This window comes from Phalacrocorax carbo, chromosome 4, assembly GCF_963921805.1.
Source record: "Phalacrocorax carbo chromosome 4, bPhaCar2.1, whole genome shotgun sequence".
In the NCBI taxonomy this organism is placed as follows: Eukaryota; Metazoa; Chordata; class Aves; order Suliformes; family Phalacrocoracidae; genus Phalacrocorax; species Phalacrocorax carbo.
The window spans coordinates 49,190,302-49,207,150 of record NC_087516.1 but is presented as its reverse complement, the minus strand read 5'-3'; the positions used below and the strand labels follow the sequence as shown (position 1 = coordinate 49,207,150).

The window sequence follows — 16,849 nt, the reverse complement described above, 5'->3', positions numbered from 1 at the left end:
ATATTTTCCAAATTTCTCTATATGCCATTGCCTTTTGAGGTGGAGATATTGATGGGCTAAAATTGTTATTGTAGAGACTTAATACTATTGCTATTCCTTTGTTTTCTGGTTTTGTTCTCTATGTTTCTCTACATTTCTCTTTTGCTCTCTACGTTTCACAAGTTTTGAAATGCTGCAGCTTGTTATTTGTAAAGTAGTCTGGTGTCTTCTACTCTGCAGGAAAATAGTTCATTTCTTGGTTTCAGTTAAACATGAACGCTGACCTGTTCAAATGCCTTGAGTGCTTATTTGTCCTGTTCCTCAATACGCCATTCCTATTTCATGCTGGCAAATTTTTGACAGACTACTACTAGAGCACTGTTTAGACTGTGTCTAGTGGTATAAAAAGGCACAGTAGTAAAAATATTTGACTGTGAGCACCAGTGCTTAGGATAGTCATTTTTAGTGAAAAGAAAGGGAGAAAAGCCTGGTGTGTTTTTCTCAGAAGTGGGGATTGAACTAGTCCTTCCTGGCTCAGGAGAATGTGCCTTAGCTTAGGCTGAGATGTGAGTTTGGCCTTTTATTGGGATCTCTTTCAAATCATTGTTCTTTGTGTTTTGGGCAACAGACATATGTGAGGGAATATGTTATGTATAAAAGCAGCCACGCCCTATTGTCCTTCATGTCCTTCACTCAGGACATCTGTGAACTGATGAATTCATCCCTCCAGAGGAGACGCTTTGGTCTCCAGCTCCTGCGCCAGGCCAGTCATGCAAATCAGACTGACTGAGCTTCCCTGTTTTCAGTCCACTTGTGTCATGTGCTCTTTTCCATTCGGTCTTTTCACTTTGGAGTTTGTTGATAGCCTGAAGTTGTTTAGGAATTATGTCTACTTTTATATTCCTATCTTCTCTGTTTCTTTCCTTGTAATTAAGCTGAGAGAATATTTACTTAAATTCTAACGCTGGTAATCACTAAGGGTTAGGATGGTCTAAATAGCCTGATGGATTCTCATCTAGCCTGCAAATGGATGTATCTCATAGTGGCACTGAGCAGGCTCTTACTATGCAAAATCTTTAGAAGTTGCCTTCTCCTCTTGGCCTGATGAAGTTTGGTATTCTCTTTTGTATTCTCTCCTCTTTCTTCCTCCTTGCTTCCTCACCTATAGCTTGTTAGATCAAAGGTTTTTTAATTAGTTTTGTGGTTTTAGGCTGCTAGTACTGAAATCCAAAGATACAAGGGCTGTCTGCTTCCAAAATGATAAATTAGTGTATTGTGTTGAGCAGTTAAACGCAGGGTAGATTATAGAATGTGAATTTCGAAGCAAAATAGTTTTTAAAAGTATTTACACTGCAGTCAAAAGGGTTCCACCTTTTATTATGTTCATCAGGTACTATATTTTACACTTACATTAAAACCAGCTCATGTTATTCTTCTTGCCATATGGGCACTGGCAAACTTGGAGTTATTTGTTTTGCTGTGCCACTTGTGTAATGCTAATTTATTAACTCTTCACAGTTCTGAATTTCTGTATCTTATTTCTAAGACAATCCCTCTGGTGACTTCTAAGCACATGTATTGCTTTGTGTTCATATGTGGCTGGGTAAAAAGGTGTGTGAATTCAGATTGAGCACTGCTGTGCATTTTGTAAAAAATGGAAATACATACGAAACAGGCTTCTGTGGTGGAAAAGCTTTAAAAGGCAGTTTTATTCCATTCGACGCTTTGCATTATGCTGGATATAACTTTACTAAATCATCTTTGATGTGACTGAAGTAGAACAAATGCAGCTCTGCGTTGGTGGTCATACAGAAATGAAATGATTCATAGTGGGAGTGGGATAAGCAAGGAAAATTTAAACATTGCCCATTATATTTTCAGGCCTGATGGCTAAGTCTCCCAAAACAAGAATAATTGTTCAAAAGCTCAATCCCAGCAGATGGCAAGCTGATCCTGCAGGGTGCAGAACACTCGCCTCGCACTGGAGTTAGTAGGTGGTGAGGGTACTTAACTGCTGGCATTAAGTAGGGCCCCAGATGTTTTGTTAGCTGCTGGGGGTTGCCTTGGAAATACTACGCCTGCTAAGCTAAACTCTGAACATATACTTGAGGTTTGTCAACCGTGCTTGTGAATTTGAATTATATAGTATGATTTTTTTTTTCCGCAAGACCTCTTCAGTTTGTTGTAATTTCCTGCTAAAACAAAAACTTTCACTGTTAAAAGCTTGAGTTGAAGAGGAGTTTGGTAACTGACTGTATATTTCTAAACAAACAATAGTTAGACAGCAATTTTCTTGTTCCTTACAGAGTTAATGACTTGTGAGGAACTGCATTCTATATTGCACTTGGTCCTTCAGGCTGGAAATATTATGAATGCGGTAAGTGACATCCAAAATGGAGGTGGCTGATTGACCGAACTTCCTTGTTGGTATTGCAGTCCATTGATGTCATGCCTCAGCTGTGTGCTTGCTTCTTTTTAGGGAGGTTATGCTGGCAATGCTGTTGGATTTAAACTGTCGTCACTGCTCAAGCTGGCGGACACAAAAGCAAACAAACCTGGGATGAGTCTGCTGCATTTTGTTGCTCTGGTATAGAAAAACTATTTTGCTGGTATAAGCAACTGCTACAAATGTAAAGCTGTGGATGATAGACAATAGAAGGGTCATGTGCCTCAGAAAAAGCAGCTTTGTGTACAGCTTTGATCATAATCTTCACCTTTCTTCTCCTGCTACAAATTTCACCAGTTTACCTATGTCTGGTCATCCTATCCAGAAACCCATGGAAAACTTAAGTTTTACATATAGTGTAAAAGCTTGCCTTCATCTAACTTCCTCATTATAGCTTTTCTTTCATTGTCTTACACTGTGGAAGTGGCTTATTTTGATAGATATTCTTTCAATCTTCCTGACGAATCTTTTAAGCAGCGTATTTGGTAGAGTCTCTTTTTTTTTCCCCTCCCTCAGTGACTGACATGTATTTTTAAAGCTGCTGCAGACATTTTCAAGTTATTTTTCCTTCCTTTCAAACTTCCTGATTTTTAGAGGGGAGAGAATTTAAATGCTTCTATATATGACTTTGGTTATCTGTGTACAAACTGGCTTAACAGATTTCCAGTCAGCTAACAATAGGGTATTAATTGATGTTTGTGCAGGAAACATTGTATCTGCTTGAACAATGGGCATCAGTAAATTCTTCTTTCCCTGACATTCCCTATTAATACATGTGGCTTATGTTCCCTGGCAAGAAGCAGCTGTTGTACACTGCAAAATGGAAGCTGTTGTTTAAAGTTTCCAGCTCTGATCCCTGCCTTTCGTTAAGGGGTGTCCTCCACTCAATTGTGTTAGGATTGAACTGGAAGGAAAACAGGAGAGAAACCTTTAAGTGCCCTCCCAGAGGCTTTAGAACTGCTGGACTTAGGGACTTTGGCATGGTGGTGGAATGTTAATGGATTGTGTGTGTTTTGGTTTTGTTCTGTTTGTTTCAGGAAGCCCAAAAGAAAGATGCTGCTCTTCTCAACTTTTCAGAAAAAATTAGGGATGTTCATGAGGCCGCCAGGTAAGTCAAAAGAAAACCGAGAGCTTACGGTTAGCCTGTGACTTGGAATTTTCTTATTTGTGAAGCGATGAGACTTATTCAGAGAAGTCTTGGCACAAAACCTGAGATCTTTACTGTAGCTTTGAGGGCTTCATTTCCATTTGCTAGCAGAAGTATGCCTGCAATGTGCCTTCAGGTATGAGGTTTTTTATGACATGATCTCCATAGGTTTTTGCTAGTTTTGTCTCTGTCAAATACGTGTGCAGGGATGTTACTTTTAAGGGATTGCACAAAAGCACGTTGCCGGCTTTCCTTAAACCAATTTTCATCTGTCTCTGAGAAGGCTACAGTACTTTTCCAAATCTGGTACCAGGAACAGGTACTGGCCCTGGATTCTGTTAGACGCTTTTTGATATTTCATTTGCTTTTCCATTACTTTCTAGGATTAGGATGGAAAAACTGAAGGGTTTGGGGCTCTGTATTGTTTTCAGCTTGAGGTCTCTCACTGCATAATTTTTATACTGAACCTGATTCATACCTCAGTAACTGTACTTGGTTTTGTGAGACAGCGTGATCTAAAACACCAAACTGGAAGCTAGCAATGCTGGAGTTTGGTTCCCAGTTTTGCTACTTCTTTACTCTTGAGCTTTGGGCAATCTATTTACATTCTTTTACCAGCTGTAAAATGGATCCAATCTCTTAGATCTGATGCAGAGTTAAGTAATGTCTGCAAAGGACTCTGAAATCTTCTGAGGAAAGGAGTGGCCATGGAGTTAATCACAAAATTTTTGAGGGACCACCTGTGTGGCTCTCTGCCATCCAACCCACACACCTTTTTGGCAGTCTGCCACGTGGCCTGCTGTGGAATGTAGCTTCCCTCGGCATCCAAGCCCCCTGGCAAACAGCAGGGGAATGGGCAGAATCCCAAATCTGGTGATATTTTTCCTAACCTCCTTGTTCTTTGATCACGTTTGTTAATGCTGAAAATCTTCTGTTGCAACTCATGCTGAAATCTATTCAGGGAATGCACTCTGTACAGGAAAATGAAAGAAAATTAAGTACATGTCTCACCATTGGTCACGAGGAGGATCTTTATTAGAGACAACTGTCATGTACAAGTTGCTCATAAATCCTCCCAATTAGAGCATGTTAAAACTACAACTGTTAGGTTCTTTAGTTCTTGTTGTCTTGCCTTCTTTACTTGTAGGCCACCCTCTTCCTTCACAGGAAGAAGAATATAGCCTGTATCTTCTATTGCTTTTCTTACTTGTGAAGACACCCATGATCTGCCCAGAACAGGGAACTAACCTTTGTAGATGAAGTAAGCAGAGAAAAAACAGCATACATTATATTCATCTGTGTGTGCACTGACAAACTTATGCACGCTCTCACCATCTGCTGCCATGTGCACTTCAATCAGTCTGCCACAAATTCTTCAGCTTTACTGTTTTAAAGTCATGCTGCTGGTGAAATGACCTTCGTTAGGAGCATGTTTTTATCATTTTGGAAACTGCAGTGCTTCAATTCCTAGGCAAAGCTCAGTTCTTTTGTGAAGGAATTGCCATAGATTTAAAAGCATTTACCTTCAAAGTGACTGAGAGATTTGGGTGGGGGCTCCCATAGCACGAAACCTGGGTGTCCCAAGATAAAGCTTAGATTATATCAGATCAGAGCTCTTTGAGATCTTCGATTTCTGAGTTACCTCTCCACAGGAGCAGCTCTGCTGCTGGTATGTGGTAGGAGGATGAGACTGTGTAGGCTGCATTGCTGTGACTGCTTAGAAGAACATAACATGCAACTTCATGATGTCAAATGCTACTGCCAAAACGGGTAGTCCTGGCTGACAGTCCCTTGTGACCCCCTTTTTGTGCCAGCTACTGCACTCAAACAGTCATGTCATCAGCTGTACCAAGCAAATGATCCAGCTGGAAGCAAATTGGTTTCTTCCTTTTCCTAGGTTAATTTTCAGTACACAGGTAGTAAGTGCTAGCACAGGCACCAGGGAGAGAAAAGGAACACCTGGTCAGAGGCAGGGCAGCATTACTCTTTGTCGTGGTAAGGTTGGGTAGGACTGGCTTGAGTTAATTGTGAAACCACACCCCATGGGAATCTTTTCAGGTTGCAAATAAGGAGAAATGTGCTTATCTCTCTGCTAACTTTCAGTGTCTGCTCTGGAGAGGTTTCCTGAACAGGCAGGTCTTGTTTGAGAACCAGGTTGCACCTCATATTAAACATCTATTTTTGAAGCAAAGTGTGGCTAACCTGTGGGCAGCTTCTTCCCCCTCAATAAACATTCGCTGTATATGCTATTTTTAGGTTATCCATTGATAATATAGAAGCAGAGCTCCACTCACTGTCTTTCAAGGCAAGATCTGTTAAAGACAGCATTCGGCGAGACCCAAAACTCTTTCACCAGATGGAAAGCTTTCTCCAGGTTTGTAGGATACCCATGTTAATGTGTTATGTCGTGAACACAGGAGCATTCCTCAGCTCAATGTAATTTGTGTGGACATGTTAATAAGCAGGAGCGTTGTTTTAATGTATCTACCCTATCATTTGTACAAAGGTGTTCCAACTGCACACTCTTTGTCAAGTAAGAGTGTTGGAAGGACTGTTTTTACAGGGAGGGATATTGAGTGTACATTGCCTGAGGCTTGTTAGGCAAGCGTATTTAATGCCTGTGAAATGACTGATGAAGATCAGTAGTTAAAATATAAGACAATTTGGATTGGTCTCTGGTTTTGTACTTCACAGCTGCCCAAAATATAGTATCTGCATGTTACATTATACTGGCGCATGTCAGTTTTAGCTGAGGCTGTGCTATGCACATGAATCCTGATTGTTGGGTGACTGAAGAGTTATTGTTAGAAGCTGGAAGGTTAAGGGACTGTTTTCTCTACTAATTTACCCTTAGCACAGGGCATATTATTCTGAGCCATACCACTACTTCTGGGTGGGTTCTCCTTTTCTTTTTTAGTACTGCAGTGATTTTATAGGTATGAACGTGCATAGCACTTAACTTTAAAGCAAAGTTCTTGGTATTTTCTGAGTACGTGGTGGTGCCTGGAGAAATATGTATTATACTTTAATTATTTTTCTGTTTCATGCTATAGATAATTATTAAAAGTGAGAAAGCAGATGTTGATCTGGAACTTAACCTGCCCTGATTTTCAACTTGCAAATTTAGTTACTAGTCCCTGCAGTTTTTTTGGGAGATGAGAAGTTGATGAAGAAAGGGGCGGGTTAAGATCGAAATACCTGTCCTCATTCACTCTGAATTATTGGCTTTTATCCATAGCACCCAGACTCTTTAATGTTATGTTCTAACATGTCTGGGATTTTTTTTTTATTTAATAGCTGGTTTTATGTAACACTACAACCTTGTTTAGGCCACGTTCCAAAAGAAATGTTGGGGGGAAAAATAATTTTACAAATGCATACCTTACATAAACGCTTCCGGTTTTTGTTTCTAAATTACAGGTGATAACCAAGCTGATTTAAAAGTCAGCTCTCATTATCTCCTCATCATGAATAAATTACTGAAATATGTGGGAAGAACTACTTTTCTATGTATGCTTTTATCAATTGTCCAGCTTTTTACTGGAGCCCCTTTTTTTAAAAAAAAAAAAAAAAAGACTAATAAATAAGATTTGTTCCTACCATACTGGCATAATTTGGCAAGTAACTTTGTGGCAGCAGGGTTGGCTTAAATGGTCACCACTGCTTCCAGCTGCCTGTTCCCACCCCGGTGCTGCAGTACCAAAAGTATTTAGGTGATCATGAGTTAGTGTCAGAACGGATCTGTCAGAAACTTAACTTTTCTCCCCAGGTAACTTAGAGCCCAATATGGCCTCAGGTCTGGGATTGTGCAGGGATGGGAGTGAATGTCTGGTGGTGCAGATAGGGGAGACAGAGGGGCAGCAGCTGAAAGAGTTTTAAGCAGTTCTGCTGTTCAAAGTCTAACCACAGTCTTATTCTTTTCCTCCCAAGGATCTAAGAGCACTAATCTGCTCCAACGCTGTCTGTATAGCTCCACACTTATGATTCAAAGGGAATTCTTCTGGATGTCTTAGAATACACATATTTCCAGTGGTTCCTTACTTCTCTGGCATGAAAACCCTTTTTTTATTGTGGTCTGGGGTCAGCTTAGGAAAGAGTTGGTTCTGTGGTGTATATCCATTAATTTATCCACATGGTTTTTTGGGAAAAGTAAGGAGGAGGAATTAATCCATTTACGCTTAGTTGAAAGTGGCAGGGAAAATGGGAAAATAAGGCATGTGGAGCTTTCAAGGGGTTCCCAAGTGGTTTGTTGCTGTCCTGGGCTCTGTAACAGGTTGGAACATGAATTTCCTAAGTTCCTAATATATACATGACCTGTTGTGACTATAATTTTTCTGTCTGGTTCATGCCATATATGTTTTTGCTACAGTTTGCTATAAGACATCTAAAGGAGCTTGAACACCAGAAACGAGAATTACAAAAGGAGGGAAATGCTCTCATTGACTTTTTCTGTGAGGACAAAGAAACTATGAAGTTGGATGAATGTTTCCAGATATTTAGGGACTTCTGCATAAGATTCAACAAGGCTGTTAAGGTAAGAGCACTGAATTAATTCTCACACATTGAAAGTAGATATTGGCTCACATGAATTAAGTTGTTTTTTCTGCTTAAGGGACGTTTTATATCTTGTGGTATTTGATATATTTGCTTGTGGGGCTACAGCAAACTGCTGTCTTGCAGGCAATCCATGCCAGAAGCTGGGTGGGAAATGGTGGTTCAGCCCAGCCCTGTGCATAGTCCCACTGCTCCGCATCTTCTGCTGCAGGGTGACTATAAACTATTGAGATGATACGTCAGGGTAGCCTATTGGTCCGCTTGTGGACAAGCTCCTTCCTTCTCTTTTGGTAGGAGGTTGATGATTGCTAAGCTGAGCAGTGAAACAGACTGCATAGACTTCCTGACTAGCGCGCACTGTTCGGGCCCTGGGCTGGTAACGTTAGATCAGTGGAAAGGCCTTGAGATGTGGTACCTCGTTACACCAGCCTGAATCAGCACTAGCTCAGGCTCTCCACTGTCCTCCTTTACACACACTTTGCCAAGAAAGTAAGGACTGTGTCTTCTACTTTGTTCTTTCAAATGCTTTTTGTGGTTGAAAACTCAGGAAATTAAACAGGCCTAGAGTAAAGTTACCTCATCCCCGGTGTGACTGTTCATTTGCGAAGTACCGTGAATAGGTCCCAAATAATTCAAGAAGTGTACTAAGACGAAGGAGCAGTATCGGCATTGGTTACAGTTTTGGTTCAGCAAAGTCTGCCTATTGTTACAAATATTTTTAGGCATGAATTAGATGGATCCACAGATTTCTCTATTTTTCTGCCTTATGCAATCTGTATTTGACAGCACTTTGTATAAGCGCTTTTCTTCAGAAAAGAGAGAACAATCTTGACTTACAGCAAGCTGACAGGATGTTCAGCTAACATGCCTCCTGTACCATCAGTTTACCTACCCTCTACCACCCAAGATAGCAGGTAGTTATGCATGTGTGTGAACATTATACAAATATATAAAACTAAATGGTGGTAACTATTGCAGACATTTCAGTGAGAGGTCATTTCATGCATACATGTACAATTACTTGGGACTGGGGTTTAATTCATAGTCACAAATTACAAGTGGTTGTTGGATAGTTATTACTTCAAGGCCCAATGGGGATCTTCCTTCCTCTTTCTGTAGTAAGTAGCTACACTCTAAAAATGACAAAGTAGTCTTATTTGTGAATATTGAGGAGATTTGCTTACTAGCATTTTGTGGGGATTAACCTCTGTCCCTACAAAATTGACAGAACAGTTCAGAATAAACATTACAGTTCTGATGAATGTGATATATGGGCAGCACAGCCAGCAGGCTAAAAAGATGCTTCATACCACAGTGGCCATGTGCACATATTTCAAATGTTGAAACATTTTTTGCAATTTTTTAACATGTCTATATGTGCTTAAAATAGATTTTTCATTTTAATAAAATCTCCTGAAACTTATTTTGGGTGAGGTTAAAATGTTCTGTGTCTGATGTGGAATATGGTAATAACATCTACAACTGTTTTTAACCACTTATCTTTACAATGGGGTATTTAAAGTTGAGCTTTAGCATTTGGCAGGAATTTATTCTGTAATTCCATACCTGTGGAAGAAAGCTCCCTGCCGCAGACATAATTCCTGAAATGCAAGGTTTTTTCTTTTTCCTTTCTTAACTAATGCATCTTATCTTTCAGAGCCCAGGGTAGCCTTAAATCCACTTTAAGAGGTGTAGATTAACCCATTCATCAAAAAGAGCTTCAGCATTAGGCTTTTGTTTACTGAAGGCTTTCAGGGGACTTTTTCTAGTTGTGCAGCACATCTGTTGTCACAACAATGGGAAGGTCAACTAGACAGTGCTTCAGACAAATATAGGTGTGGGGTTTTTTTAAACAGTGTTATTGCTCAGAACGGATTTAACAACATGTTGGAAAATTAAGTAATTTTTGAATCCCCTGTCAAGAGTAGCCTCCCCCTTCTTTCTTTTGCTACAGCTGTACTGGCTCTAGAAAACCAGGTTCTCCATTTCAGAAAATAACCTGGAAAGGTCAACCAAAGGGTTTGGCTAGATTAAATCTGAAGCCTAGAGGTAACGGTTAAAATGTTGATATTCACAGTGAATAGTGAAAAGGTGTTACTGTGTTATCTTTCAAACACAAACTACCTCTTTCTATGGCTTCCTGAACCAAAACCCCACAGCCTAGCTGCCAAAATCTCCAGCCTGCCCTGGGCAATTTCTGTGCAATAGTTGCCAGTTCTCGAAGACAACAGTGAATGGGAGATCCAAAACTGGAATGAGGCATTGATTAATGGTCCTTGAGTGGTGTCAGTTGATGTCTAAGTGAGACATCTAATGATTGTGAGGCATTGTGTAAACTCCTCTATTTGCTTTCATATGCAATTAAGTAATGTCTTTTCACAAAACTTCCAATCGGAAGGTTCGGAAGGTTTGAGTCAGAGGTAAGCAGCACCCTGTAGAAACTGCGCTTGCTGAGGAACAATCGCAATTGTAATAAGGGAGGATGGAAGGAACGTGTTGGCTGTGTGCTCCTTACACAAGTATGTCTTAAAATATGAATGTAATGATCGGGTAGAGGTTTACTCACCTGGTAAAACTGCCAACTTTAAACTTAGTGGGGACTTGAAGCTCTCCATCTTATAGCAGGAGCTCTTTGGCTGGACTTGATGCCTGCTTCGGTTTGATAGGTCACGTTCTTGCTCTCTGCGGGGAGTATTGCTTTTTTTTTCTCTTACGCTGACCACGCTGATGTGTCGCCAGCATGAGTTACGCAGGAGACTGCTTGCCATAGGGTTAATGGTTGCAGGCTGCGGTTGCCATGGTGATCTTATGTGTGTATGTGTTGGGGGGTGGGGGAGGGTGGTAGCAGTAGGAGCTACCTTCAATGGGAAGAAATAAAGGGAAAGGTACAGGAGCGTGACTTGTTCTCACGTGTAGGACACTGTCCTCTGAGACCTGTATTTATGCTTTTCCTCGTCAGGAAAATAGGGAACGAGAGATCCAGGAACTTCATAGTCTGCAAAGACAAAAGGAGCTGGAGGAGAAGCGTCGATCCTGGGCAGCTGGAGAGCTTGGGAGCTTTGGGCGGAGCAGCAGTGAAAATGATGTGGAGATGTTGGCCAAAAAAGGACTTGAAGAATTTCTTCCCTTCTTGCAGCAGAGACCTCAAAGCCCTTCATACAGAAACCCCAATTCCAGACGCTCCCGACTTTCTCTGGGTATTACTGCAGACAGGGAGTTGCAGAGTTTCCTGGAAATCTCAAAAGATGAGGATCCAAACAAGTTTAACAGCCTTCCCCGTGCACACACCCGACAAGCAAGACCAAACGTAGCCTGGACTGAATCCAAAGAAACAAGAGATCTCAACTTAAATACCTTGCACTTACACCAACAGGCTGAAACCAAAGTGAAAAGTGGTGGCCTACTGCAGGTGCCTCCAGCTCAGCCCAGCCACTTCAGTGGCTCAACCGGTCCTGGTGCCCGTTACTCACAGAGAAGCACCGACTACAGCATGCACACCTCCAATGCGTCCTGCGAGGAGTCCGCAGAGATAAATGCTCTGGCCCTCGCAATTGAGGAGCGTGAACTTGTTAAAGGATTACGTAAGTTTGATATTCAGGGAGCAAAGCCTGCAGAGGATACACCCTTAATATATTTAGAGGATGCTGGTGGAACAGACTTGGAGACTCTAGATGATCTAAGCTTTCATTCCCTTAGCACTGCCGATGATGACCTGCCTCCAGCTTGCAGAAATTCCAGAGAGGCCCACGACCATAAAGCCAAGGCAGTGGGCTGCAAGAGTGAAGCTTCAGAGCCCAGCAGCAGCAGCCTCATGTCTATGGATACAAGTGTTTCAGGAAGTAGGGATGATGGGCCAATGTTCTACGTGTCAGATACGACAACTGATTGTTCTTTGACATTGGACTCTGAAGAGGGAAATGATTTTAAATCAGCAGGTAATGAAATAAGAAGCGAAGCTGGCAAAGCACACCCTTCTGGGAATGATGCTCAATACAGGTCTAGAACATTCTTCACAAACCTGAATTCTGCTTCTGCCAGGGATCTCTCTCTTCACACTTCCGCAGATGATAAGGATGATGCCAATAGTAAGCACAGCCTTCCTAAAGAAAAGCCCATAAAAAATAAAGACGCAGCAGGACTAAAGAGAAACTCTCTGAAAGATAGATCTCCAAGCTCCTCAAAATCCAGCGGCACTCGCCCTAGCCACACAGCTCCTTCCAGAACTGTGAGAACTTTGAATGCCTCTGAGAATGAAAGTATGAGGAAAGTGGTGCCTATTTCTCGGTCAAACAGAGCACCGAGCAGCGTGAAAAAGCCGGAACCCAAGCCGGCACCTCGTGAAACTAGTACAGTGGAAAGTCGGCTGTCTCGCCGCAGCTCTGTCCGAGGCACAACAGACACGCTGCCAAGAAGTCCTTACAGGCATAGCGTGTCAGTAGAAGAGCCAAAGTTACAAAGGGGCACTGTCACCTCGAGCAGTGCTCATTTTGAGAGGGACAGAGTCTCTCTCAAGAAGCCAAGCTCTAAACCTGTTAGGAGCACTGTCAAGTCAAAGACAGATGAAATGAAGATGTGTCGCTCCAGCGTAAAACCCCAGGCCCCTACAGATGACACCAAGGTTGCCGCAGTCAGTGTTCCCAAAGCACCAGCCGCTGTCCCAAACTTTGCGAGGAATACAGTGGCTTCTTCTTCAAAGCGTGCAAAAGTGGATCTATCCAGCTCATCCAAACCTCCAACCATTACAAGGTCTGTGTCCCAGAGGCTGCCTAAAGTGAAGCCAGCCGCAACCTCTGATGATCCAGGTCCAAAGGAGAACAGCGTGAGTACCTTAAAGAGAGCAAGTAGTGCCAGAGTGGTTGGAAGAAGCATCCTGCAGGGAGAAGCTGTCAGCACTAAAGTAGAGCCTGCACCAAAGGAGCAGGGAACAGTGGAAAAGGCCTCTCTCAAACTGAAAGATGCAAACCGGACCACAATTGGTAAAATACTGAAGCCATTACTGAAATAAGGGGGAGGTTTTTTGAATCTTGGAATGTGAACACTTGTTCAAGCACTGGATGTCTGTCGTGAGACTCCTTGAAACAGTAACCTTTGTCAATAAGCAACATCATGTGCTCGTTGAAGTACGGCACAGCGCTGGAGACGGGCGAGTAGTTGTCTTCTGGTCTAAATCGTTTTTTATGAATTTGAATGTATTTGAAGCTACTGTGATGGAATGCGGGCGTAACAGCAAATCTTTGTATATTTGTGATACAGAAGGTCACCAAAAGCCAAAAAGCTTTAAGAAGTTAAACTACAAGGTGGAACGCTTTGTGACAGAAAACATGGATAAAGGCCAGTTTTTGTGTACATAAGATTCTTCCTAAGACTCAAGCCTTTGTGCTGGTTGGTTCCTTATTTGATGTCAAAGTGAATCCTGTGGAACAGTACTGAAAAAGAACTTAAGTGATTGTGCTTTCCGTTGCTTTCAATTCCTTGGATTCAGGAACTCTTTTAGCCTGGTGCGAAGTCCATTGCTGGCAATTGGACAGACTGGGAACTGCTGGCCAAAAAATAGTAAAACGAGACATTTGCTGTTTGTGGCTGTCTTTCACCTCACTGAAGAATTTATAGCATGTTTTATGAACGTGTGTGTGTGTCTGGAGAAGGCTTTCTGCTGGGCGGGAGGCTTATTCTCCAAGAATGTGGCAGCATTGCCTCGCACGCACAAGTAGATATGGCTGGTGCTGCATCGAGTAGCACGGCTGGAGGCTGTGCCTGTTGGAAGGGCCGTCAGTAACCACTGGGATGATGACTACTCCTGACTTGTTTCGGTCAAAAGCAAACTTGCCAGCTTTTGGACATACAGAAGTGCCATATATTTATGATACATATCAAGGATGCTTGCGGTTCAGCTCTTGAAGGCTGCGATGCAGTGCCGAGCACTTTCTTACCATTCCATGTTTCCACTGGTTTATCTACTACCAAATTACTTGAATGTTGCAATGGCTCTGGCTGAGCCATTAGTTTCCCTGCCTCTTCCTCCTCCTCTCCCTCTCCTTTGTCAACATGAATATTTAGCATGAAACACAGAGCTTAAGCATGACAATGTTTTTGTAGACTTCCTTGGTTGCTTCAAATGTGGTTTTTAATGTTTAAAGACTCTAAAGGACAAATTAAACTAGTATTTGATAAGCTTTTTACAAAATAAAAACACCTCTTTTTTCCTGAAGATACAAATTTTAACTCCTGTCAGACTAAGGTACAGAGAATGAGGGAAAACTTGTTCAGCATGCTGCGCATCTTCCCAAGAGAAACGCGTGTAGGTGGGGAAACTGATCGCTGTTCTCCTAAGCATCTTATTTAAAGAGTTGCCTTTTTATTCACTTATGAATGAAGCCTCATTTTAAGAAAAAAAAAAAAAAATAAAGGGAAAATCTCCTCAGACAAGTGGCATTGAGTTACTGGTGGCAGGTCTGTTTGCCTGCCCCTATCCCTCAGCGCTGGGAGAGCGTAATTCAGTGAGAATGGCCCATTTAGTTGCTCACGTGCCTCTCATGGGCTAGGATTGGGGACAGCTGGCTTTGTGTTTTGAATTCGGCAAAGGACCTTTAGCTCTTCCCACATACCAGCAAATCTTGATGCAGACATCATACCCCAGCACCATAAAGTATTGCGCAGGGCCTCTTGTTTGAGTCTGTCCCACAAGAAGAATTTATACAGCCCACTTTTCGGCAAGGGCGAGTTTTTGCTTGAAAACCTATAAGCTTTTTGGATACTGCCTGCCTTGTGGGTTAGATACAAAAGCATCTCCCTTATTTGTATCTGTGTGTATGTATGCACATCTGCAAGAGCAGATGATTGACTTTTTTCCCTTTTTTTAAAAAAAAAAAAGAAAAAATTTTATTGGTAGCAAGCTTGAAAATAATTTAAATGTGTTTGGAATATGTAAATAAATTTCTATAAATCTGTGTAAAAGAAAACTGAATGTATTTAACGGAACATTTATACATTTCGGAGTAACTCAGTAGTTTAATAAAGTTCCCATTTATTGGGTATGAGGTTTGTACTTTCTCCTTCCTGTCACACTCTTGGCTTTGGTCCTGGACACCTCAAGCAAGGGGAGTCTGGGTGTAGGTGACTGTGGGAAGGTCCCGAAAGGAAGGACTTTACAGCAGAAATCCTGGTGTTTAAAATGCTGGGTTTGTTTTTATACTAAGGCAGGCACCTTAACTTCAGTTTCTGAACATTTCTGAGGTGCAACTTTCTGCACACGTTTGGGTATAACGTGGTAGAGGCAGCGCTCTGTGTACACATCGTACGTCGTGGCCGAGACTCATCTACATGGCACTAACAAGTCTGGATCTGTCGCTATCTTCATGCCTTTTAGCTTAGCACACTTTATTGAGACATCCTGGTTTACAACTCCCAGGGCTTTGGAAGTAACAAATAGCCTGTTCTGCAGGAGCAGGTGGTGACTTTTACACCGCAGTTCTGAATTTTTATATTTCATCCCATTCTGCCATTATTTTTCCTTCTTTGCTGCATGCAAAAGAACATCTATTCAGCAGAAAAAAAGCGAAAGCCGGCCAGCCTCCCTGTCCTCAGGGAGCACTTCCTCCCCTCTGCTATGGAAATGATTTTTGGACTGGAATTGCTGCTATTTGCAAACTTGTTTAGCCCCTGACTTTTCTCGTTTGGTGAGTGTGTCTCTCCCTGAACGGAGTGGCAAGCACCTGCTGTCTGCCAGTGCTGAGTGATGGCTGCTGGTGGAATCTACGTGGGAAAGCCCTTCACCATCAAAAGGTGTGTCTCAAAAGTTTATGTTTTTTTAAACTTCATTTTTATTTCAAAAGGGTTTATAATTACCAATTCATTATTTAAACTACCAGCTGTCAGAGGCAGCGATGCCCCGTAGGTTTAATTTCCCATGTCATGCAATTTTCCCAAACGCGAAGAGGCCACGGGGCTCGGCCGGTTGCAGTTGGTTTTCAAGAAAGAACCAAGACCTTTCCTCCAGCTTTGTTCTGCCAAACGGCTGATGCTGCTGACTGTGACTGGGGACATCTCTCCTCTTTGGTGGCTGTTGAGGTGTCAGCGAAGTGGGGGAGCCCAGGGGACCACGAGGGGATTTGGAGCCGTGGAGCTGGAGGAGTTTGAGAGCTAGAGGAAAGAGCTGTGGGAGTAAGAGGTGCTGATTCATACTTAGAGGAATTTAATATTCACATCTCATGTGGGAACTGCATACAAATGAGGGGCTCAGTGCATCCCTCATTACAACAGCTCATTAAATTATCAAGAAAGACAGAAAGAGTTCCCATCACACCTCCCACGGTGTACAAGTCCGGACTATGTCATTCAAAATAACCCATTGGTATCTCTCTAATCTTGGGGTATGTCTGCGTGGACGGATGCAGACAGCCACACGCTGGCTCCGACCGAACCAGACACGAGGCAGCTCCAGGCCGGAGGCGTTCGGCGCCTTAGCTTGGCGCTGACCCCGAGCTCGTGTACCGCGGCTGTAATTGCATACCCTCAGCCGGACTCGCTGCCTCCAGCTCGGTGCACGCCGGCAGGGCTACGGTACGCTGCGGCAGCAGCGCCCCGGCTGTCTGCCCCTGGGAAGACCTGCCCTCCCAAAGCCATTGCTGCTGCTGCTGCTACACGTGAGAACGTAATCCCAGTGAGAGAGGCCCAGCTCAACACAGCTCCTTTCAAATTTAGCTGCTCTATGTTTTCCATTAACT

At 42.5% G+C, this 16,849-nt stretch overlaps 1 protein-coding gene across 1 annotated transcript in view; it reads left to right on the top strand.

The window, feature by feature from the left end:
• FHDC1 (FH2 domain containing 1) overlaps positions 1–15,166 on the top strand; it is a 36,410-nt gene extending 21,244 nt beyond the window's left edge. Inside the window, exons 7-12 of the mRNA XM_064449865.1 lie at positions 2,286–2,356; positions 2,459–2,566; positions 3,463–3,533; positions 5,829–5,946; positions 7,942–8,106; positions 11,086–15,166. Of these exons, the coding sequence (XP_064305935.1) occupies positions 2,286–2,356; positions 2,459–2,566; positions 3,463–3,533; positions 5,829–5,946; positions 7,942–8,106; positions 11,086–13,131 (2,579 nt within the window). The 3' untranslated portion in view covers positions 13,132–15,166. The remainder of the gene's footprint in view (positions 1–2,285; positions 2,357–2,458; positions 2,567–3,462; positions 3,534–5,828; positions 5,947–7,941; positions 8,107–11,085) is intronic.
• The last annotated feature ends 1,683 nt before the right edge of the window (positions 15,167–16,849 follow it).